This window comes from Lates calcarifer, linkage group LG9 (assembly GCF_001640805.2).
Source record: "Lates calcarifer isolate ASB-BC8 linkage group LG9, TLL_Latcal_v3, whole genome shotgun sequence".
Taxonomy (NCBI): domain Eukaryota; kingdom Metazoa; phylum Chordata; class Actinopteri; family Centropomidae; genus Lates; species Lates calcarifer.
Genome location: NC_066841.1, coordinates 17,346,883 through 17,372,436, shown reverse-complemented (window position 1 = coordinate 17,372,436; position 25,554 = coordinate 17,346,883). Strand labels below are relative to the sequence as shown.

Sequence of the window (25,554 nt, the reverse complement as noted above, 5' to 3'; positions counted from 1 at the left end):
AAAAAACAGAATGGACTAAGCAGACATTCATCTTGGTTTAGAAGAGCAATACAATTAGGGAAGTTACTCTAAAATAGTTACTCTACAATGTAAACAGGTGTTACTTACTAGTTCATTATGATAGGATGTATTTACTTTTAACATAAACAAACATGATACAACTACAATTTATTAAATAGAAAGTACACAGATTGTTTCAAAAATAACTTTACATACAGTACAGTTAGTCATGTTACATTTTTAGTGACCAAGTCAGAGTTGACTACAGTAATTTCTGAGGTCATGAGTTGTGGCATTGTGAATAACTGGATTGCATTATTGTATGGTGCAATAGTTTGTACCCTTATTGTGTCCGGGACATAAACCAGGACATAAATACCGAATTTCATCTGTGATGTTGTAAATAGCAGTTGTCATATACTGTTCACCAAGTTTCACCAGCCACCATACATTTCAGCTCAATGTGACTCCTATATGACAAGGTTGAGGTAAAAGAAACGGGGTATTTTCAGCAGAAATGTTTTACTATTGCTGTGAACATTATATACTAGCAGTATTTTATAATACTGCTAATATATTATAATGAAGACTGAATCCATTGGTGATGAACGAATACTTAGATCTTATAGAATTTCTTGTTTTACTTGCGAATGTAACATCTAAGGACACATGATGTGTTTTAAGTGGTAGAAGTACCAAACATAATAATCTGAATGCTATATCTGTACAGGGAGCGTTCATTTAATCTACACTATTTACAATATAACAAACTGTCTTAACCTACGCTTGCTTGTAGTAATTTTCCTTAAATAACGTTTTATTTCCTCTGCTCTATATGGGGTGACCTGACAGAATATACTGATGAAATTTAAAACCAAATTTAAGGGCAATTCATTTAAATGTACAATTGTATATGTTGTCAGGTAAACTGGTTATTCCTGAGACCTATGTTGTGATAAAATGGAACTAATATGGAACTCATATTTGCTATTGTACAATATTTACATTGTCACAGCTAGATAATAAACAAATTAAGAAATCTGAGGCTTTAAACATTATGAATTATAAAGAAAAAGCTGCCACCCCTTTCAGTCCAACTAATGTGTTTGTTATTAATGAGTGCACTGTCATATTATTTGAAATGGCTAATTAAAAAGGCATTTCAGTAAAGTGAAACCACAATACATATTGAAAGTGCTTGTGAAAATGAAATGAAAATAAGTTTGTGAATAAAATAAATTCAGCCTCACTGGCATCAAAAAATAAAAATACAGCCTTTTCTTATAAATTAACCTTTACAGAAATAACTTCACACAACAAAAAATATTTTTAAATAAGGTAAGCCACCAGCAGGTTCCTCCTCTCAATCCACTTCTCTATTGCTCTTCCACATCTGTGAAAATATCACTTAAGAAGTACTGAGAGACACTGGTGGGCTCCTCCTCTGTAGAGCTGCTCTCCACACAGTCACTCTGCTGAGAAGCTGAAACCTACAACAAAGAAGAACAAAGGATCAACTGTAATCAACTCCTTGGGGGTGTATGAAAATTCCACTGAATTAAGATGACTCTCCATCCACCTCTGTGCCCTACTTACCTCAGATGAACACTGAGAAGTGCTTGGAGCTGTGTCTGAGGACAGTTGGTTGTGTTCAGTGGTCTGTTCACTACCCACCTCTGTTGGTGTTGGTGAGGTGGTAGAAGATGTTGAGTGAGTTTCCTCTGACAGCTGTGTTGGATCAGGTGTGGGAGTGACACTGTGTGATGTTGAGGCAGGTGTTATGGTAGAGCATGTTCTCGTGTGCGTAGCTTTGACTTTAGGGCCCTTGGAAGATGTTTTGACAGGTGAAGGAGAGCTTGAAGGTGCAGTGCTGTTCATGTCAGAAAGGAAGGAACGGAAATCTTTGGGTTTTCTGTCAGGAATTGGAGAGTAAAAATTATTTATTATTTTGGTTTATGACCAAATTCCTGCAAAACTGACAATCCCATCAGCCTCTTCTTGTGCATACTTGTGCTAATTAGCAAATGTTAGCATGCTAAATTATAGTGATGGTGTTAAGATGGTGTTAACATGCAGATGTTAGCATTTAAGTACAGCCTAAAGTGCTGCTAGCATGGCTTGACCACTTAGTTTTATTTAACAGTGGGTAGATAGCACCATGATTCATAATTTCGACAAATTGCTTTTCCTCACCTATTCCCAGTCCTGGTGCCCCTAGTCTTTGTAGTCTGAGTTTGTGCTCCTGAGATATCCTCAGGGCCCTTCTCATCTGCATTAGGCTCCTTTTCAGTGTTTACATTATCACCACTTCTTTTCTGTGGCTCAGTGACGACCTCATCGCCTGTTTTTGCTGTTGATTCAGAGGCTTCCGGCTCCTGGAAGGCCCAGGAAGCTCTGAGTCCTGAGTGCTTGTGACTAGGGTCTTGCTGCTTGTTTCTTCTTGTATTATTGGACTTAACTTGCTGTTTGCCTGGTTCAAAGTATGATGATCATGTCATTGTTATTTGTATTTTTTTTTTTTTTATTTCTTTAGTATTCATTCATATTTTTCTTCTGATATTGTACTGGACATATCTATCAAAAAAAAAATAAATAATATAAATAAAAAAAAATAAAAAAAAAATAATTAATAATAATATATGAATTGTTAAAAAAAAAATAAAAAAATAAAAAAAATCTTCAATTACAATAAGCTGCTCAGTTTTTACTGATGATTTCACTTCATGATGTCACTAGTTTTTTCTGATTTTTTATTTCATTTATCTTTTTTTTTTTATTATTTTTTCTGTGCTCAGTGACCTCATCGCTGTTTTTGCTGTTGATTCAGAGCTTCCGGCTCCCTGGAAGGCCCAGGAAGCTCTGAGTCCTGAGTGCTTGTGACTAGGGTCTTGCTGGCTTGTTTCTTCCTTGTATTATTGGACTTAACTTGCTGTTTGCCTGGTTCAAAGAGAGACAAGTACATGATGAAATACACGTGTCCAGTTTGTTGAGAGTGCATATGTTGAGTACATGTTTATCTTTTGCATACCTCTCCTTCCAGTTAGTCTCTGCTTTGAAGAGGTAAATTCAGTCTCATCATTATTCTCTTCAGTCTCTGATAATTTGGGTAGCTGGACACTAGTGCTCTCTATTCCAAAAACACACAAAATCAACATTAACTATCAGTAATATAAAACGAAACAATAGATTTTAAAAATACAAATAATGTTATCACTCTACCATGAGGATCCACTGCATTCTCCATGACTGAATCCTGGTGTGGGTTAAAAAAAGAAAATGTGTGACAAATACATACATGTTATCACACTGCAAATACAAGTGCTTCTTTGCAACTTCACTTACAATATAGGCAGCTGGGTCCGGCTCAGTATCTTTTACACTGATGAGGCCCATTTCACCACTCCCCTCAATGGACATGGGCTCAGAGACACTAGAGAGAGACCCATCTCCCGCTGCTGCCAAACTCTCTCCAGGAACACTGCTGAGGGATGAAGAAGGTTGCAGAATCAGACACCAAACAAAATAGGCTCCATGCCTGCCTGGTTGACTAGCTGATAAAAGCAGGCACAAACCTCTGTTGCTGTATTGATGCATCTGCTACAGGAAGATAAGGGAGGGGCTCGGCTGCACTGTCCACCACCTCCCCTGATGAGCAGACTGGGATCTCAGTCAGTGCGAGGATGAAAAACGTTTCCTCTGGATCTGAAGGCGCCTGCTCCGACAGCACTGAGAGGGCAGGTGAGAGATATTTTCATCAAAACCATCGTGTATGTATATACTGTGTACTGTGTATAAGTCACAGCAGAAATCATCTGATATGAGTGGAATGTGATCTATGTGTGACTTACTGTCTGGAAATATTGTGAGATTTGGATGACTTTGAGTCCCATCTGTACTTAATGTTGATGTGTCCTAGTAATACAGGAATCAGAGAAAAACATTTCAGGATTAATCCTTATATGTGGTAAAGGCTTCTTGGCCAAGATTACACTGCACACATGTTAAGTGCAATTACTTGGTGTAGTTTTTTGCTGGTAGTACACTGTATAGCATAAGTTCCCATCCCTTTTTTAAATCACCCATAGCTCCACAGCCCCAGATTACTAAGTAACCCCACCTCCATGACACTACCTGTAATATTCTAAATGTGTTGAAATTACTTTAAACTGGATTAAACTGAATCAAACACTATAGTTTAGCTTTCATTCAAATGAAATCCATTTAAATTGCATCAAAGCATTATTATAGGATATCTCAATCAGTGTCCTTTCTTTCTTTTTTTCAATTAAATCCAAATTTCAATTTTTTCAGATTAAATCAGCTACTCTACTTTGTACTCTATCACTGATTGGGAATCAGTTCTATATAATATAAAACTGATGGTTTGGTGACACATGATATGCTCTGTTACATTAGCATGTTGTTACATATCTGGTCAAGGCCAACATGAACAAGCTCAAAAGGAATTTCAATACAAAAAGACACTGCAATCATACAGGTGGTGCTAACAAGATATGCCTCTTCCACACGCTGATTAACATAATACCTGAGAAGAACTGTCAGGTACTTGTGGCACACAACCCTGAGAGGACCCAGCATCATTTGGAGCGGAGTCATGTTGACTCAGTTGTTCGATAATTTGTGTCAAGCAGCCCAGCAGGGCCCCATCATCGTTTGGTGGGGACTCCTGGTTACTATGTTGTTCAATAGCTCCCTCTACTGGTTCCAGAATGTCAGGTTGGAGTGTAGACATAGAGCTGTGGGAAGCTGAAGCATTCACACCCTCTGAGCGAGTACCAGGATCTATGAAAAACAAGAGCCATTAGTGGAGGCAGTCCTGAGAATCCACTCAGCATTCTTGGAGACAAGGTAACTTTCATTTTAGAAGTGTCAAACCTGCTTCTGCTGGTGTTGTGCTCTTGACTGGTTGAGGTTGTGGAGGTCGACCACTGCGTCCCACGTTAGGTTTGGGTTTAAGAATCCTGCCTCTACGAGTTTGAGGGGCTTTTCCTGAATACTTGGAAGAGTCTGTCAGCTCTGACTGTGTATTGCCAGTGCTTTAAGTGGGGAAATGAACAAGAGAAATGTCCACTTATAATTCATTGTAAAGGTTGTAAATGAAACAACAACATTGTCAATTGCCCTTTGAGGACAAATGCTGATACAGAATCAAAAAATATGACTCACGACTTACCTTTGAGCACACTGGAAAAAGTCGTTTGATGATTGATTAGTTTCACCGGTTTCTGAACATTGTTGGACCGCATCTTGACTTTTTACCTCTGAGGCACTTTCTGAACATGGCTGAGAGCTGCTTTCTTTCAGATTCGCAGTCAATACAGAATGTATTTTTGACTCTGTGGAGCAATCTTCTGAAAACTGAACCCCTAAAACTGCAGTTGGATCATCTGTTGGTTGGCTATTTGACTCTGTAACTCTGGTGGAGATATTAAGTTTGCAATCCCCTTGCGTAGCAGGTCCAGCCTCAACTCTGACATTATCTGACATTTTGTCCTCCGTGGATTCCATCTCAAATGTGGACTTTTCACTGCTTTTATTTTGAGGAAGTGAGTCTGTCAACACAGACTGATTCTCAGCAACCCAAGATGTTCCTATGACAATACCATCAGAGGATGTTCCCTTATCTTTTGTGGTGTTTGATGTCTTTTCTAATTCTGCATGTGCAGAACTGTTTGAGCTGAGCTCTGTAGTTGATGGACAGTGTGTTGATGACAAGTGCTTGCCATCTTTCTTTGTAAGTTTCAGCTCTGTTTGTGAATTATCCACAGCTTGTTGCTCTGAGGTTGAGGTTGGCTGGACTTTCTTCTGTGTAGTTCTGGTGGACAATCCTAAATTGGGTTTGACCTTGGGGAAATGTCTTCTTCTTTGAGGTATATTTAGTTCTGAATTCTTGGAGCCTGAATTTTGTCCAACATCTGTCTTTTGTTCCATGGGTGAGGATGATTCCTCTGTTGGTTTGTGAGTAGTGCATAATTCCAATGATGGTACTAAACCTGATGCAGTGCCAGTACTTTGACTTGGTTTTACAGGAAGGGTGATACCGCAAATTGGCTGTGCTTCTACCTCTGCTGGTGTATTGTCAGTGGATCCAGGTTTTGAAATTGGACTGGAGGGTTCCTCCACATGTTGCATGTGCATGACAGGGTTTTTTGTGGTTTGAGGTTTGGACCGTGCAGTTCTTGATGTCTGTGCAAGGTTTGGTTTGGGTCTGACTTTCTGTAATCGCCCTCTCCTAGTTTGGCAAGTAGATGCAGCTTCACTTTCTTCTTTCTGACCCTCCACAGGTGTAACACATGTAGCTGGGTGGTCACTGCTGTCTTGGACTGGAGCTGAGTGTTGTCTAGTTTGTGATTCTGTGACAGCTGAGTTGCATGTCACCAGGTTATCAGTACTCTCAGTTGTTCCATCATGAGTTGTCCCTTTTTCATCTGTGGACTCAGATGTTGACCCTGTGTCACTGCTACTTCGTTCAAAAGGGGTTTCAGAAAGGCTCTGGTTGCATGAGGAACTTTGATATGATGTTGCTGCACCAGAGAATACCTCACCAACAAGTTCAACATCTGCCCTTTTCTCCTCAGTTGTAGACAGTTCCTGTGTGGGTTTAAGAGAAGAGCTTAAATCCAATGATGGTATCAAACCTGAAGAAGTTCCTGTGCTTTGACTTGGTTTTTGAGGAGAGCTGCCACATGCTGCTTCTGGTTCAACCTCCACTATTGTTTTTTCCGGGACTTTGGTGACTGGAGTTGGGCAGGAGTCTCTCTCTACAGAGTCTTTTGTAGTTTGAGGTTTAGACCGAGCAGTTCTTGATGTCTGTGGTAGGTTTGCTTTGGGTTTGACTTTTTGCATTCGACTCCTTCCAGACTGGCAAGTTGATCCCAATTCACTCTCTGCTTTCTGACTGACTGGCAAATCTACAGGTGTGACATAAGTAGCAGAATGTTGACTGCCTGCTTGGACTGGGACAGAATCTGTATTTGACTCTAGCTCAACTTGTGGCTCTATGACTGATGTGTCAGATGTTGCAGAATTATTAAGGCTGCTCTTAATTATTTCAGCATGAGACATCAATTTTTTATCTGAGGACTCAGATGTTGACCGTGTGTCTTTGCTGGCTTGTTCAAACTGGGCATCAGAAAAACAGTGACTCTGGTTTTCTGAGGCACTCTGATCTGATGTTACTGCAACTAATTCTGCCTGACCTACAGACATCTCTTGACTAACAGAGAGCTCTTCAGTGAGTTTGACTTCAGTACAGGAAATGTCATCTATTAACAATGTGGTATAATGTTCTGGCATCTGAGGGGTTGTTTCTTCATGAGCTGATTCAGTGATCTGAAGGATGGCAGCTTCTGTGTTGCTCTCTTCAGCTGTATGTTCTACTGATGTGTCTACTTGGGATTTGGGCTGTGCAGTCCTTGTGGCTCGGCCGAGGTTAGGTTTAGGTTTAACCTTGGATAAGCGTCCTCTCCTGGTCTGTGAAGAGTTTTTTGGTGAGCTCTCTGGTCTTGACTGTAATTGAGGGCTAGGGTCCATATCAGAAACAGTTATCTGTTCAACACACATCTGATCACTGGTTTTAGTAATGGAAACATCACCACTGTTTGTTATACTGTTGCTCTCTGATGTTTCTGTGACTTCTTGAACAGACATGAAAGGAGTAGCACTGTTTTCCTCTTGTGAAGCAGATGTTGATGCAATTTCTTCTTCTAGGTGTTGTCCTGTTTCTGTCTGACTGACTGATGCTGTCCCTGCAATAATGGCATATTTAAAATGTAATATAATTAAATCTAAAACAAATGAAATCCAAATCCAATATGTGGAATCTTGTGGCTTCTGTGTCTCTAACCTGCTATGTGATCTTGGCTGGCTGGTTGATTCTGTGCTGACTGAGGGAGATGAGTCAGGTTGCCAATGGTCAACAGGGTTTGAGCAGCCTCATTGTAGCTCTCGTCCTCAGATACTGAAACAAAAAGCCCACCCAAAACATGTAAACTTGAATGAAATGAAAAAAATCTGAGTAATCCACTGGCAGTTACTTAGAATACCTCTTAAACATACCTTCTGCGTGTTCTGATGAAAGGAAGTCTATAACATCCTGCAAGGGAAACAAATATATTGTAAGTCACATTAAAGGTTCCCCATTTAGGCCAGACTACTTGTGATGTATAAGAAAAATATTTATTACAGTAGTGTTATATTTCTTATAGATTATATTTCTATATTATATTTTCTTTCTTTGTCTTTGTCAGCTGATTTCATCTAGAATTATAATTGCACAGCAAAATATGAAATACCAATGTACTACTGCATGCATCATTGTTCAAAATTAAATTTGCTCTTCATATAAAGTGAGCAAAAACTCAAGTTACGATATGATTTTGTGATCCAGCTACAAACAAAGAAAAAAATGATTGCATTTTATCAATCATAGCCATTTCGTAGAAAAAGCTACACAGGTCTTTAACATTAGATCTCACAAATCATTGAAGTCATTTTACTGACTGGTTTTACATTTTAGACATAGGACACTTACAACCAGCAGGTCCAACTGATGTTCACATGGTTCAGCTGTGCCTGTCTCATTTTGTGCCCGCTCACAAGAGGCATCAGGGAACAGTGCATCTTGGGAGATGCCCAGTACATCAGGCATATTGGCCAAGATATCAAGCTATGGGTGGGATGGGGTGGGGGGTCAGAGTGGAGGGTGTGAATTATGGAATGTAAAACCATGCACAAAGAAAAACTAATGCAAAAAACACAAAAATGCTTGTTAAAAGAATTATGTAAAATCAATAAATAAATGAAATTAATGGATGTTGTGTAACTTGGCATGATATGTTTCTCATACCTCCTCCATAGTCTCCTCCACCTCTGAAATCACAGGACGTGGGGAGCGCAGGCTCGCAGGAACAAACACAGGAGCAATGCTGTCCTTACTGGGGCTACATGCAGGGTGGTCCTCTTCTTCAATCTCTTCCTGATGCTGCAGTTTTTCATCCTCTTCATCACTATATTCTGATCGAGAGGCCCTGAGGGTGACTAGTTTGGGCTTTTTGGACTCTTGGGCTGATTGTTGCTTTGATGTTCTTCCCCTCTTGGCTGTGCATTTGGGTGTAGACTTAGCAACAGAGGCAGTGGATCCCACTGGTGAGACAGGAGCGGTATCTGAGGCAGAGGTGTGTGCATCTCCTCTGGCAGAGTAAGTCAAGGGCTTGGTGGGTTTGGGCACTCTTCCATACCTATAAAACACAATCACACACTGATGAAGCACTCATATTGTACTGTATCATATTTTCTATTATAAAGTAGTGTCTTTGGGAATGGGAATGTTTCTGGATTCGCTGTTTGAGTAGGAGTCTTCCCATGAAGACATAATATATTTTGTACCTGGTAGGTCTCGGAGGTTCAACGCTGGCATCCTCTTCTACAGAGGAAATGTCAGCACTGGCTGACTTCCTTTTATTGGCTTGCCTTGAAGGTGATGAATCTTTATTTACCTAAAACATTAGTACAACTTTTAGCAAGGTTAAGCAACAATGTGTCGAAAGATATAATGACTCTGGACTGAAACTGAAATAATAACCTGCTCTTTAGAGGATCCATCACTCACAGTCTCATCCCCTTTATCTACTTCAGTATGTCTGGCCTTTGTGGAAGGTGGTGGTGGCTTTTTACCCCACTTCCTGCCCAAAGGCAGAAGTGGATTTGGTGCTCTGCCTCGTGAGAGTTTAGCTGGTTTGATTGCAGTGTCCTTGCATGCATTCACATTCTCTGTGTTCTCAGACCTGATTATTAGGCAAAAAGAGTACTTTAATTAGCATACAAAGCATTCAAATGTTTTATTTAACTACATTTTTAAAGTTTCATTACGTGTCTGAACTTGTATGGTCCTCAGAAAGTGCTGCCTCAGTGTCTTCAGGTACACAGGCTTCACCTGAGAAGGGCCAAGTACACATAAAAAAACAGAGATAACTTTGGTCAAAACCACTTTCTTTTTAATCAAATGTATAATTTTTATATTGCTTGTCTCAGAACCTTGTCAATTACTTTTCTAGAAATCTTCTTAAACCAGTTAAGCAAAACAAAATAGCAGCTAGCATGGATCTACAGACCTACATTATTTAAATCTGCCAAGTTTTCTGACAAGAGAAGAACATTTTCATGAAATAAGTGAATGCTACTGTACCTTGGTCATCGCTGTTTTCACCTGTTTTGTTTTTCTTATCACTTGGCTCCTCATTCAAGGCAGCCTGTCGAGTTTTTCTTTTGCGTTGTCTTTTAGGCTTAGAAACAGGGCTTCCTCCTTCATTACAGAGATCTTCATTCTCTTTCTCTCCCTCCTCCTCATCCTCCAAGTCAGGAACTTGATTCTCATCTTCCTCATCGTCCTCCTCCACATCACTCAGTTTCTTTGCAGCTTTTTTGCCTGTGGAGGGAATAAGAACCCACAAGGATTGTTGAATCGAGACAAACTTGGGGAGAACTGTATTGCAGACAGACATTAAGTAACAAAGAAATAATGCACCACTCACTGAGTTTTAAACAAGATAAAAACATGACAAGATACTCACCCTTTGTCTTTCTCTGGCGCTTCTTGGGGGAGTTCTTCTTAGCTAGGGACTTGAGTTTCTTTCTGTTTTTCTGAACCTCCAGAATTTTCTCTAGCAGCTTAGAAAAATACTCTATGTCCAGCTTGCGCCTCTCTCCTACAAACCAATCAGCAGTGAATGTTGTATCAAAATAGGCATAGCTAATATTAACAACTTTAATGTCATATTTTACCAGCTAAACAAAGTCCTACTGAATACTTACTGAAAGCTTTATCAATCCTCCAAGCATTCTCTCGCTCCTCTTTTTTGAATTTGTTCTGTTTAGCACAAACAGGCATTTTTATGTTATTACTGTACCAATTAGTTGCTTCTTCTTTATCATATCCTATAAATATATGCATATTTATAGTAATTACTGACCTTTATCTCTGATCGAGCTCTGTGAGGAAACAGCTGACAAATCATGGAGAAGTCTGTCCCCACCATACTGATTGCCAGGAAGAACATGTCTGTCTCTAATGAAAACCAGCAAATAATCAAGAAATTAAAAACAAACACGAACATCAGAGCAAAATCAGTGTTAAAAAAATATTGTAATTCAGGCTCTATTATCTATTATCTATGTCAGCTCAACCTTCACTGGACCAGGGTTTCGAGTAGGTCCCTTTCCTGAAGCTTGAGTAAGTTGTGGTGGACCCACGCTCAAAGATGGGGTCCCGATCCTGTGCTGGGTTTGGTCCTTTCGCTCTCTGGACTTCCACCGTCAAACTGAGACACAGATTTAAAATACCAGTCATCTCTAATATCACAAGAATATAGTAATATCTATACTAAGGGAAAAAAATCTCTGGAGTATAGTTTGGATGCATTTGGAAACATTTTTAGTTTCATTTCAAAATAATGAAAAACTTAAGGGTGTACAACCTTTCAACTGCAATACCCAAGCTAAGGGAAATGGATAAACAGGAAAGAATGTATTTTGTAGTCTATAAAAGTCCACTGACCTCTGTTCATCAATGATCAGTGAGCCATCCTCAGCTACTTTAACCTGGGGAACCATGAGTGCCTCTTCCTGCTCTTCCTCCTCCACCTCCTCTTCCTCCTCCCTTGGAGCAGTTATTTCAGGGACTTCAGGTTCCTGCGCTCTCTCTGGAGACCTGCAGGGTTTACATTGCAAACATGAGACCGAATGGAAGGGATTTGATGCACAAGCAGCATGCAATAGCTGCTGGTACAGATACTGATTAAAAATGTAGAGCATTATACAGACTATTTCATCATCAAGTCTCATTCATTTTATTAGGATAAACCAGTGGTGGTAAGGCTAGACATTTAAGCCCAATGCCCTCTAAATCAAATGTGTTGTAACTGAATACAACTTGGAAAAAAAAACAGTGCCACTTCCACAATTATTTTAACAAGTATGTTATTGTGGTTTTTATTATTATTCAGTGTCAAAAGATAACATTTGTGTTGGGAAACTGTAGTATTGATCCTGAACACCAACGCCAGGTAACACTTTCTAAGTCCAATAGCTGTGTGTGTGTGTGTGTGTGTGTGTGTGTGTGTGTGTGTGTGTGTGTGTGTGTTCACTAGTTTATTTATGACTGAACATGTAGACCACATGTTCAGCCATCTTTCTGATTGTCCCTCCAAAACACAAATCATATGGGGGCGTTGCAGCTTCTTAACTTTCAATTTCAAATAAACACAAAAAAAACTAGTAAAAAAAAAAAAGCGTAAGTAAGTAAGTAAAAAGCCATTTCAGTACTTAAATCTGGATACAAGTAGAGAAAATCAGAATGAAGCTAATACTGGATGTATTGTTTTGTTACCCACTATATACACTAAATATTTTAAAATGATGATGGGATAAACTTACTCTTCTCTTACTGGTGAAGGTGGGACCACAGTCTCATTCTCCTGAGCTGAGTCTTCTAAACTAGATCTGGAAAAATTACAAATTACAGTCAGATAAGATAGCCACAAAAAAACATTCTGGGCAAACAAGATCCAAACATTATGTCAAGATGTAAGTATTAAATGTTACATAAGCTTGACAAAATTGCTGAAGAGAAACTTACGTCATGGGGTTAGACACTGGTAGATAACGGATAAGGTCCCTCATGGTCATTTTGGCAGGGTCTAAAGTATATTCCTTTATACGTGCCTTAGCTTTCTTGAGTTTCTGCAACATTAAATTAAACCACTCCTTTTATTTAATGAATCAAAATATATCTATATCTATTAGAATTGTGAGTAAGGATAATTATGCCTAGAGAATAATCTGAACTCACCTTTTCTTTGTGCCTTTCCTGTCTGAGCAACTCTCTGAGCTTTTGGGCCTTTGCCAGCCTCTGAAGGTCAGATGGGTCATTCAGGAGTCTACTTAAGGAGAATGCCGATGATGACACTGAGAGTCCACCTTTAGATGACACTAGAGTCTTGGCCCTCTCTGATATTTCAACAGTTTCTTTGTCTGGTAGAGAAAGGGGTACTTTATCTGGTGGTCTTGGAGGAACTTCTTTAACTTGACTGCCTGACTTGCTTTCTAATTGTTTGCCACTGTCTGTTGGCAGGTTGGTTTGTTCTAGCGATTCCTCAGCAAGAGGGACAGCTGAAGGTCCTGAAAGGTCAGAGGATATTGGGGTGGTGAGTTTAGGTTGCACATTGGGCTGCTTGCTCTCTTCTGAATGCCTTCGACGCTTTGGTGACTGGAGTCCTTGGGGGGCTGCTGTAGTTCTAGTTTGGCCGGATGTTCCTGGCTTGTCAAGATCTGAGTCGGGGACTTCAACAGGAGTTTCAGAGACTGCCTTGACAGGGGATTTTGGTGTCCGAGCAAGGTTGGAAGGGCGGCCTGGTGCCACTTTGGGCTTGACAGAAAACCGCTTCCTTCTCTGAACTGCAGCTGTGGAGCTGGTACCATCCCCACTTTGATCATTTCCATCCCTAAACAGTAGTAGGAACAGTTGTTTTTGTTATACATAACATAAATGGTAGTTTAGAAGCCATTTGATGTTTTTTTTACTCACCCTGGGGCTACAGGCTTTTCTGATGGAGTCACAACAGAATTGGTATCTGTCACAGCAGTAGGAGTGGTGCTCACACTGACATCTCTGGGGGATTCACTGGCTTCCTGAGATGTTGCTGCTGTTCTCCCTGCCGTACTGACATTGGGCCGAATACTAAATCTTGACCGGCGAAACATTTTGACCTGAAAGCACAAAGGAAGTCAATGTTGCAATACTACTCACCTGTTCACATGAAAAAAAGGAATTTTCTTTCTTTTCATTACTGTCAAATGTTGCAGTGCACTGAGCATCTACTACAGTAGTGTAAATTGTGGTTTACTGTTTGCTTTGAGCCAGGTTCAACCATTTGCATCTTGGAAAATTTGCCACCGTTATTCTGTGGATTTAGGCTGTCACGCCGTCTCTTGATGTAATCCCAGACTAATACCATGATCCTGAGAGCCGATCTGTTGCAGGACTCTATTCTTTGTGACTCTGTATGTCTGGTTTTGTTGGCATGCTGCAGAATTCATTTATTTGGGACAGATCAGATACCTCCCTGGTGTTACTGCGTGACTGATACGAATGTTAACGTCAGATGGACAGTACTGTACTTCCTCGTTGGATACAGTTATTTTAAATCTTGCATGCACGTGAGAATTACAGGACAACTTCAGGAGAGATTTGCTAATTAAAACTCGGTTGTTATTGTTGACGTTGGACAGGAAATCGGTAAAGCAGCAAAGTATATTTCATACAAAAGTGTAACGTTAGGTTCTGCAACGTAGAAACGTCACACCAGAAATGTGGAAAACCAGCTGCCGCCTGCCGTAGCACTAGCAAGATCACATAGATTTAAGTAACGTGCTGTTGTGCAAGCCTCAGCTATTCTGACTGACAGGACTACTGACGTTGACAGCGAGAGGTGGTCAACTCTGACCGTAAAGAAAATCACAAGGAAATGTCCCAAGAAGTCTAGTAAGCTAACACACCTATTTCAAACGAGTGCGACGCGTAGAGAAAGGCTCCATTGCGCCCAAACAAGTCGAAAACTACCCAAAGCGTAGCACAAAACTCGCATGACGAGACTTGTGGTATGCGAGTCTTCCAGAGTTGAACCGTCCTGTTTTTAATGTCAAGAAGCTGAGACAGCTATATTTAACATTTCATTACGTCTACATGAGTTATTTTGCTTGCCACGACGTACCTGTTCAGGAATATGTCGTTTGTCGGCAGAAATACGCTTCCATTTATCAACAACGAATAACAAATAGCGGACTCCATGCACACATTAATCCGCCATGTTTTTTAGTGACGCGCTATTCTCGTGATGGATTGTGGGAAATGTAGTCTGCTTGCAGCAAAGCGCTAGATGAGGCAAGATCACACAGTCAACAAGCAACACGGCTCATTCTTCCTTAAGGAAGTTGAGCATTACATTGGAACTATTTGAAGCCTTTCAAAATACTGTCTGTAATATACATACGGTGGAAAAAGTTTATTTTATTTAAGTAAGCGTAGAGTAAAATACTGAAATTACAGTCCTACATGCATAATTTTATTTAAAAAGAAGTAGGCGACAGAAGTATTAGCAGCAACATTAAAAATATCAAATCATTGGATTGTTAATTCTGATACATCAACATTCTGATGTTGGAGTTGAAATTGAGTACATTGTAAATGAGTAGTTCTGATAGAGCTAACAGTCAATCACAATTTCTAGGCTACAAATATTGATGTGGTGGGGTAAAAAGTAGAATATTGCTATCTGGAATATAGTGGATTTGAAGAATAAACAATTAAGACATAGTAAAGGAGACATTCCCCAAAACTGTGTAGGTATAGTAGAAGGAATGGATTTAATTACCTCTCACTGTATAGTACAATAATTTATTTATTAGTTTAATTAATTTATATCATTGACGTATAAATAAATGTGTGGACATTTGTAGATGTCAAGATATAAGCCAAGTTGAGGCTGCTCAGAAAGGTTAAATAATTTAAGTTTGAGTCAGATTTATTTTTTTACTCTTTGTTTCTTTTAGTACTTGTTCACCAGTGTTGCAATAGTTGAGTGACATCATGTCATATCAGGTACTATATGTGGCCAGTATGACATAAAATAAATATAAATTATCCATAAAAACATTTTTGAGTGTGGTTATGTAATAAAAAATAAAAATAACATTTAAGTCTTTGGGCATACAGCCTGAACTCTGACCTTTGCATTTATTGAATCATATACTGTATCAACAGCATGAGTGATAAAGTTCCACTGGACAGCGAACTGCTGATTCACTAACTCAGTCTGAAGAAGGCAATGGACAACTTGTCAACACTTTGCAGCATTATGATTGAATTATTTTATTTCTTTAATACACACAGCATCAGCAGTGAACTTCTTTGGACATGCCTTCTCTCACACACCACGTTTCTTCCTTCAGCAGATCATGACATAACATTTACTTCTTAGATCAGTGGTCTTCAGAAATAAGGGAACTACTGATTGGGCAGAAAAAAAACAACATCAGAGGTGGAGGTGTGAAAGAGGGGTGGATGAGGGACAAGAGTTAAAAGAGTTCAAGATTTTGGATTGTCTTGCGCATGTAGCAGATTGTCCCAAAGATGTTATTTGACATGAAGATCTCCATTTGCTCCATTTACTCTATTTCCACTGTAAGAAAACAAGAGAAAATAGTGAAAAATGTCTGTATCCTGAAAAGATTAGTTATGATAAGGAGTAAACCAGCAAAACACTCACTTGTGGACAAAGTCGTGGTCAAGCAAAGGGATTTCCAAAAGGACCCCCAAAGGCATCTGCTGAACCAGAAGTCTGACCAACAGTAGCAGTCTGCTGGAAGATTGATGAAAAAGACCAAAATTACAAATTATGACTGCAAGCTGCTTAACATAGTGGAAATTTGTGTCCATGCGTGAATCTCTGAAACCATAGTTACAGGTGGCACTCCAAATGGACTGGAACTTGGGGCCCCGAATGCTTGATCAAACATGTCCTGACTGGAGCCTTGTCCCTGGGCTGGTGCTGAGCTGTTTGCGACTGGGGCAGAAGAGAAGGCGGCTTCGAGGAGGCCAGGGTTAAAGCTCGGAGCTGGGGCTGCAGCTGGAGCAGGAGCAGGTTTAGGGGCATCTAAACAGGCACATTACGACAGAGGACAAAATTAGTGACACATCTCAGTCATTTATGTCAGTATGTCATTTATGTCAACTTGCAAATTTTATCTCCATGCTCTGTGCAGCTGGTTTACCATTAATAACTGCTGGCATCTGCTTTATATCAAAGTCATCATGATCTGCAGCATCCTGAGCCAGGCCCACTTTACTGGAAAAGTACTGATCAAATGCCCCTGCTTCATTGTTGCTGGGGGCTGAAGCAGAGTTGGAAACAAGCTCCCCTTTCCTTGCTGGGATGGCTGGAGGTTTGGCAATCTGGAAGTCTTTGAACATGTCTTTTCCAGTCTTCTTCTCTTTATCTCCAAGAGGGTCCAAAGCTGTGAAGGCACTGTTTTCTACCTTTGGAGGGGTTTCTTTAACAGGTGGCCTGGGAGGGGCGCGTGATGGTCCTTGCTGCTCACCCATTGCAGGGAATGCGCCCGAGTGGAAAGGATTGGTCATTGCGGGCTGACCCCAACCTGGAGCACCAAGTGGCCCAGCTGGTGGAGGCTGGACCCAGGCATTGGGTGGGACACCGTACTGAGATGGAACCTGCTGGCCCCAAGCTGTGGGTGGTATGGGTAGACCACCAAAGGCAGATGGCTGTGGGAAGTTGGGCCTAGGGCCTGGAGCAGTCACTCCTGGCACTGGAAACATGGAGGGTGCAGTGGTGGCAGCTCCCCACATGCCTGCAGCAGGGATACTTGTGGTAGCTGGTGGACCTAACTGAAGATTCCCTGCACATGAGAAAATTGAACATGGAAGTTTAAAGGGAATGAAACATAAAGCCTGAAAAACACTTCTGAATCACAGACAAGGTTCCCGTCTTGTGTATTACCCAAAGCAGCTAGGGAGGAGGGAGTGGAGGTGGCCGGTGTACTGTTGAAAAAGTCACTTGAAGCAGATGATCCCTCAGACTGAACAGGAGCAGCAAACAGTTCTGCTCCAAACAGGTCACTTGATGTGGACTATTCATAAAAAAAATAAGACAAAAATATGAAGTAACATTGCAAACACTGGCATTATGTCATATATGGGTATTCATTAGTTACGCAGTACATGGAAATTATGATTAAAACAACCTTGAGAAAAGCAAGAAATTACTCACTGTAATTATGTATGTCAAAAATAAATAATCTTTACCTGAACATTGGTACATATGCATGCTTTTCCACTTACCAGTGTTTTCATCACTGTAGCATGAATGTTAAAAAATTGATTATGAGCAGAAATGACAAAGGGTGCAGTTGTTCAGCAGCACAGTCAAAGTGTCATTTACCAAAGCCAGTTAGAGAAGCATGTGACCACCTGTGCATGCACAAAGACAGAACAGATCCAAACAACAAGCCCTTAACCACAGGTCTAAATTACAGGCCTTGCATCCTATGTTAACCCAATGCATACTCTAGCATATCCTGTCAGACACCAGTGCATAACCCAAATGCTCAGAGAGGAAGATGTTAGCAGGTAGTTATACTCTGGAAAATGTGCAGAAACCCCATTTTAAGGCATCACACATGCAACTCTACTGTGATTCATCTGGCTATGGAATTTCACCTTTGCACTCCTACGACCTCGTCCAGCCTTAGAGCTCTGTGGAGGCGGGTTTATGACAACTGAATCCTTGCTATGAGTCACAGGGGGTTGTGGGTGATGAGTTATGCCATTAGTGACAGGGGAAGTTTTCAAAGAGGAGTCAAAAAATGGGTTTTTGGTTGAGAGAACTGGTCCAGAGTCATTTCCATCCATCATGGTAGTTGTGCTGCCCTGAGTTATCTTGCCCCCTAGTGGCCACTGTCCATTACTGAGAGCAAGGATCATGGTCTTACTGGTTAACCCATTTATCTGCTGACTAAGGTGTTCAGAGTTTCCATTCAAACCACCGTTAATAATTGTCTTACTAGTGCAGCCAGCAGTGCTGTTTAGGTGATTGGTGGTGAGGAAGATCTGTGAATTATCGAGTGCTGACTGAGTGGGATGATTTACAAAGGGGGTCGTCTCTGAAAGGGTCACTGTCTGGGGTTGGAAAGTAGCCAAATGTGGAAGAAAAGGGATTCTCTGTCTGGGAAGACGCCCTATGGTCGGGGGCACAGGAAGTAACGAAGGAGTTTCCCTTTATGCAATTCTGATTGCTGTCAAGTTCATCAGAAAAGTCCAGCAAAAGAATATCATTAGAGTCCTGGTTAACATGAGAGGGACAGTGGGAGAGAAAAAAAGATTAATGAATCGCTTCTGAAAAAAGAGGAAAACATATGTGTTAACAAAATGAAAAATGAATCACATGGTGTGAAAAGACATGGAAATTTAAAGCTGCTACCTGTAGAACATTTACCTCAAAATAGTTGTTTCAACAACAGTGATGTAAAAAACTACCAATATAAACCAGCAGGGGTCACCAGAGTCAACAAACACATGTCTTCCATAGGTTCTACTTGCAGCAGCTTTAAAGATTTAATGAACAACAATGAGATTGGTAAACATGAAGCATAAACTCAATTCTTAAAAGATTCTTTTACATGAAGCCTAAATTGACAATTTATAAAATTTGATACACAAAGAAATAATAATTCAAAACCATACTGTGGTCTTTTTAGAATTGAGTTCACACACACAAAAAGGGATGCTCTGAGGGGTGCTGAGGTTACTCAGTGAAGCAATTATTTTACACACAAAATCACATCTTAGAAAGGTATTTTTGACAAGAAAGAGCATGTAGCAAACCAGACTGCTATTATTTTACTTACTTAATAAATATTATTACTTATTTTCTTTCTTTAAAGTATACATAGTGAGTAGAATACTGTAAATACCCAGCTACACCTCACTGAATAAGTATAATTCAATGATGTGGTCCAGATAAAGGGCACATTTGACACTGTGGCACCACACTTACATTTGGAGCCTGAATGTCTGGTGGGGTTGACATGGCTCCAAAGAGGTCAAGCTGATTCACTGGCTGGATGTCAAAAAAGAAACAGAAACATACTGTATTTATCCAGCTACTATAACCACTATAACAGTGGCATTTTATTCAATGTTAAGCTGCAAACAGTGCAGGATTCTTACTTGGGCAGTTTTTACTTCACCATCCATATTTAGCAAGGCATCACTTCCATTCTGAAAACAAATCAGAAAGACAGAAGGTTGAGGAGGAGAGAAGGAGAGAGAAACTACTGAGGAAAAACAAGCGATTCCAAGTGCTTACCTCGACCACCGCACTGCCATTTTCACCCTGTAAACAGAGGTAAACTGTTAATGATTATACTTATTTTCTTCATTTCCTGAGGCATGTGTCATTTCACATCATTTCAGTGGTGTGTCTGAAGATGTGATTCCTTGAAAGAGCACAGAGAGGCAGTGTTGACATTCATACAGTGTGTGTACCCTGTTAACCCTCCCAGATGACGACACCAAATGCTTTTCTTTCAGAGAGAAAATGTTCTCCCTGTCCAACTTCTGAGAAGAAAAAATAAACTTTTTCCAGTTTGAAGTCAAAAGCCTCTGAGCCAGTTACCTTCTGTGAAGCCTCTGCCTCTTTCTTCCTCATGTTAAAGATGACCTGGAAGAGATCTTTCAGATCAATGACCAGGGGCTCTGCCTGTATGGTGACAAAAAGACAGCACATTTTCATTGTCCGTTAGTCCTTGTTTATGGTATTAACAGTATGAACACCTGTGAAAGTGACAGAGTGAATATGTTAGTTTGTGTTTCTGTTTGTTTGTGAGTAAGCGTGACCTGTTGTGCAGTCTTTATGGCAAAGAACTGATGCTGTCCCTCTGCTCCACATACGTATCCAAATGCCCTGTTATCTGTTACATCTCTGGCGATGAAGGAGATCTTATTCACCACATGCTCGTGTTCAATCACCTGAGTGACAAGGACAAAGGTTTTATTAGCACTGCAAATGAAATCTAATGAACTCCAGAGTGTGATGATCTGACAGTCTTGAAGGGAAACTAGCAGAACTCACTCCTGACTTCTCATCAATGATCTTGATACCCGACATGGAAATGTTGATCCAGATCCTCTGTTTGTGCTTGCCTTGGGACCGGGCTGCTACTGCCATGCCCTAGAGTGAAAAAAAATAAACATTTTTTCTACTTGTGTGAGTAAACAAAACATGACAACTGATTTAAAGCTAATATCTGCAGAGTTTCTGGACAATGTCGCCCCCTGCAGTGAGGACACTTCTACAGCAAACATGGTGTACTTGGATTGAATCAGTCACTACAAAATTTGGAATGAATAGTGACAAGCTTTCTTCTATTTTTCAACAGCAAATGGCCTCCAACAGTAGCAAATGTGCACATTTGTGTGACCACATTGATACCCACCGAACAGATGGATATATTCATTATTAATTGAAAAACATTACAGATATTGCTTTTAAAATGTAACATTTTCTTAATATGCTTCATGAATCTCAAAGCTAGTAGGGCAAAGTCTCAGGTCTCATGCTGCACCTTAAGTTTCATCATGGAGTCCTGGCACATCTTGTCTCCCCTGGCCTCTGCAACATCATCAATGCCAATCAGTTTGGCCTTGTACCTCACACCATCCCCTTGAAACCTGCCCAGCAGGTACTCATCTGTCTTCTCTGGAACTGCAAAACAAAATAAAAGAACACTATAGCTTAGCTTAGAAAAATAAACAGTTAATCCTAAGTTTTGATGTGTCTCCCTCCACCATTCACCTTTCTTCTTCTCTTTCTTGAATGGGACCTTGGATGTGGCTGTTGCAGGGGAGGCGGGGGGAGTGTTGGAGGTTGTGCCTGTAGATGAGGAGGGGACGCTGGGATCAGCAGGGACGGGTGCGCTGTTCTCCACCTCTGCAGACATGGTGTGGAGTGAGCCTCACTGGGCAAGTGGACGGTCGGACGTAAAGCAGACGGCAACTCCGTATTCAGGGGCAGCGAGGTCAACCGAGCAGATGACTCTCAACACCCACACATGCCTTTCTTGTTATTTTGTCTGGAGCAGAAAAAAGTGAAGTATCTGTGGCGTAAGTGGAAAAAAAGGAGAAGATGAGTGGTTAATACTCACCCATTCCTGGTTAAACTGCAAACAAGACATTGGACTGTAAATGGCTACAATTAAAATACTTCGTGACTACTACAGGGGTTTTGTAAGTAGCTGCTGAAAGGATTTTTTGCACATCATAAACAATCATATTCTTTTAACAATCCACAGTTAACATTTACAACCACAGAAACACCCTTCAGAGGGAGACGCATAACAAGACACATGACCCATAAAACATCATGGCCTCATATGGACTAGAGCACAGAAAACACACACACTTTAACCCAGCATTACACATGCTGTCAGTTGCTCAGATCTGTGAAGGAGTAAATTATCCTCAAGATAAAGAAAGCAGTGCTCACAGTCACCTCCTCATAAATGTTCTGCGGTCCTGTCTGCCGGATGGAATAACTGGGTATCACTATAAATGTGCAGATGGACAAAGAAGAACACATTTTGTAATCATGCTGTCACATCATGTGATTTGTTACCCCTATAAAAATCCAATGAGCTGTGCAAGCTGTGGCTCAGACAAGCGACATGCTGGTCTTATATATCTGCATATCAACAATAACATCATCAATTTAAGTGCCAACAAAATGACCTCAGTTATGAATAACTCTGTCCTTAACTGTGCAGGTAACACAAGGCAATGTCACATCACACTGGATCATAGCAGATGCCATAGCAGCTGAGGTTCACCTACATCTCCTCAGCTTTTATGTAGATACATTACTATCACCATTTAGTCACTTAATGAATCAAACAATCACAATAAACTCCTAACAATCACATACATTCAGACAAACAAAAAAAAACCCATAAAGGACTATACTGCTCTGCACAACCAGCACAATACAACCAACGCACACATGGCCCTATGTGGGGCGTACATACCTTTAGGACCACTTCCAGAGGCTACACTGGCTTCAACACCAGTGTAAAGAGGCTGTGAGTACTGTAGGACAGACCAAAGGTTGAAAGTGGGCAAAGGTTGAGCAATTACCTGAGGTTAATCTTACGCTAGCAAAGCAAAGGATCTCGTGATGCCCAGCTAAGCAACTATAAACGGAAATTGGAGCCTGTGGAATGATCATTTACTCATAGTTGAAGCTGTCTATAAAGGCTATGATTATACTTGATATAATGATAATGTGGAATCAATCTAAAAATGATCCTAAAAGGGTCAAAAATCCAAATGCACCTCTGTGATCATGCAAATTCAGAATGTTTTCATCAAAAGAGACAGTGTTTATGATGAAATAAATCAGACAGGCAATTAGTTTGATTCATAAAGGAAATGAGAGCTATACAGGATGAGATAACAGATGTGAACCTTCAGGTCACAGAGTACGCTCCAGCTTTGTGCCAAGAGTTACCTCTCTGTGGATCACATCTGACCATATCAGACACTGATACAAGTGCACAGAGACTTTGTAAATTCAAAACAGAGGGTGCAAGGTCGGATTGGGACTTGATCATGTTTTTTTTTTTTTTTTTTAATTCAAAAACGATTACTTCTAAATTGCGGTTTGATAGGGGGCTGCATCACAAGAGCTGCTGTACAGCTGTAAAACAATAAAGACTTCATTCTGTCTGCCAATGTGGGTTTTTAAGTCAAAGAACAGGCAGGGTATAAGCCCTTGTACGCCTGCTTCCCCGTGATGACATTTAAATTCCTGCCAGGCTCAGATTCTGTTTTTGCTAACGTGCAAGGAACCGTGGAAAAAAAACAAGACCCTAAACACTTGTTGATGCACCATTTACACAAGCATGACACATGACTGTGACTGCAGAGGTGTCAGAGTCCCTGTAGCTGGAGGAAAGGCTAATAAAAAAGTGCAAAATGTCAGCTGTTCATCACAGATTTAAGTTAAAGGATTACATTTTTACAACTAACACAAACCACCAGATCAAGGATGAAGAGAGGATCAAATCTGTAGCTTTTTACAGCATCCGCCAGTGTCACAGCACAGTAACAGAGAACCAGTGTAAATTCATATTTGTCAGCAGAATAAGTGCAGTGCAAAGGCAGAAATGTCACAATCCTGGGCCGTCAGGAAACGTAAACTACTGCACATCTGGAGGAAATCAGGGAATGACTCAGTCTGCAAGTGAATGAGATGGTGAAATACCACAGGGCCCACTGTGAACAGAGAGCATGCAAATACTTTCATACCAAATGAAAACAGTTTTGCTCGAAAAGTAGGATATAAGGATAGAAGATGTAAATACAGAGTCAGAGTTGAATGAAGATTAAGAAAATGTTGTGTTAATGGAGTTGAAGCTACAGGAGATCTGAAAAGAAACTTACATAGCCAGACAATGATTTGTTATTTCATGAGTTGAGGTAGAAAATGAGCACGAATTGAGGCGCAATACAGAACAAAACAGTGAATTAAGTTTGAACTCCCTAAATGATGCGTCGATGAAGTTTGTTTGAGACTGAAACTCAACCTTCACAGCGTTTTTATTATGGATTTTATAGGCGAACCCACATAACAACACTTTCAAACTAAACTAGGATACTTTACAGCGACTACCTGTAGTGCTTTGGTTGTTCCTTAATTAATGCACACATGGAAAATACAGTTAACAACACAATAGCCTACCTGTTTGAAAGCGCGCAGAGGGAAGAGATGAAATCCTGCTGCTGAAACGGTGATTTATTTATTATTTTTGTTGTTGTTGTTGTTGTTCCCCTGATGCCTCCGCGGCTCCGGTGCAAAATGAGTAAAATCAAACACAGCTTCGGAAAACGAGCAGGAGTCAGATGTTTTCCGCTTAACGCAGTGGACAGAAAGGAGAGACTGCAGCAAACTCCCTGTTTAACCCTTCACTGACTGACAGACCCAACTCTCTGCACATTTCAACCGAGAGGGGGGCGGTCTCTTCACGTGAAAGAAAATATCACCATTGGTCATATTCTGACTTAAGTGGGTCATGAAAAATGTTGCGTCCACAGTGGATCTTATGTCATGTAGATTTTTTTTTTTTTTTTTTACACCACATACCGTTTAATAATGAAGATCTGATATGATATATGGATATGAACATTTACACTTTTAAAAAGTTTATCCTGACAGGGTGACAAAAAGAGAGACGTTTAAGAGATTTGATTGTTGTCCTTAAATAAACTGGCAATGTGTGAAAGGCTCTCTTCTACTGATAAACCTACAGGGACTTATTACATGATTCTGCAGTTCCCCTCAGTTCTGTTTTGATTTTAGGGTCTGCAGTTTTAAAGCAATATTTTATGACTATTTCACCTCAAAATATCCAAAAAATATTTTTATGGTACACTGACTTGTAGTATGGAGAATGGTGATTTTATCATTCCACTCCACACCCTGAATGTCTTTTCTTTTTTTCTTTTTCTTTTGCACTATATAACTTGGGTTGTGCGAGTACGATCTCCTGCGAGAAGTGTGTGAGTGAGTGATAGTCAGTGGTCTAACTGCCAGAGTCGGATCCAGCAAGTTCAAGACAAAATGCCCAAATCAGATCAGATCAGTTAAACTGTCTTCTAAGTCTTTAAAAACCAGCATTCATCACTGATATTCAGCAAGGACATTTTGAAAATACCAAGAGTTCTAAACAGAGTTTGGCGTGTACATTACAGCGACAGCAGCAGAATTGTTTCAGTTCAATGAGTTTGACAATGAATTTGGAACTGCAGTCAAGTAATAGGCTTTGTTATCTGTTCATGAAATCTGCTCAACCATTGGGACTCAGACCCCAAAAGAATTAATTACCATTTGGGGCTGTGGAGGCCGCTGC

General features: G+C 40.3%; 2 protein-coding genes across 3 annotated transcripts; both read right to left on the bottom strand.

Annotated features, from left to right (window-relative positions):
- Window positions 1-151: 151 nt before the first annotated feature.
- On the bottom strand, window positions 152-15,003 carry zgc:162472 (uncharacterized protein LOC553495 homolog). Of its 2 annotated transcripts, none has more exons than XM_051073004.1 (30): window positions 14,790-15,003; window positions 13,604-13,785; window positions 12,869-13,520; window positions 12,656-12,759; window positions 12,454-12,519; window positions 11,576-11,728; window positions 11,206-11,339; window positions 10,992-11,086; window positions 10,834-10,888; window positions 10,593-10,727; window positions 10,208-10,447; window positions 9,892-9,955; window positions 9,605-9,806; window positions 9,409-9,518; window positions 8,870-9,260; window positions 8,555-8,689; window positions 8,080-8,116; window positions 7,868-7,981; window positions 5,195-7,769; window positions 4,897-5,057; window positions 4,547-4,803; window positions 3,849-3,912; window positions 3,573-3,726; window positions 3,343-3,478; window positions 3,220-3,253; window positions 3,029-3,127; window positions 2,841-2,937; window positions 2,194-2,376; window positions 1,597-1,912; window positions 152-1,490 (listed from the first exon to the last, which is right to left on the bottom strand). In XM_051073004.1, exons 2-30 carry the CDS (start codon window positions 13,777-13,779, stop codon window positions 1,377-1,379), a joined length of 7,053 nt encoding a protein of 2,350 aa, XP_050928961.1. In that variant the 5' UTR covers window positions 13,780-13,785; window positions 14,790-15,003; the 3' UTR covers window positions 152-1,376. The 2 variants fall into 2 exon arrangements, with proteins under 2 accessions (XP_050928961.1, XP_050928960.1); XM_051073003.1 differs by having other exon boundaries at window positions 3,343-3,481; window positions 14,790-15,002.
- Window positions 15,004-15,930: 927 nt separating this feature from the next.
- dab2 (DAB adaptor protein 2) lies at window positions 15,931-24,634 on the bottom strand. The gene is given in 17 exon segments (XM_018676644.2): window positions 15,931-16,256; window positions 16,344-16,436; window positions 16,540-16,730; window positions 16,849-17,490; window positions 17,592-17,721; window positions 18,311-18,739; window positions 18,741-18,932; window positions 19,647-19,709; window positions 19,820-19,870; window positions 19,959-19,985; window positions 20,268-20,351; window positions 20,489-20,620; window positions 20,724-20,822; window positions 21,217-21,356; window positions 21,447-21,747; window positions 22,143-22,195; window positions 24,387-24,634. Coding segments are annotated over 14 exon segments (2,400 nt in total). The 5' UTR covers window positions 21,592-21,747; window positions 22,143-22,195; window positions 24,387-24,634; the 3' UTR covers window positions 15,931-16,256; window positions 16,344-16,361.
- Window positions 24,635-25,554: the final 920 nt, after the last annotated feature.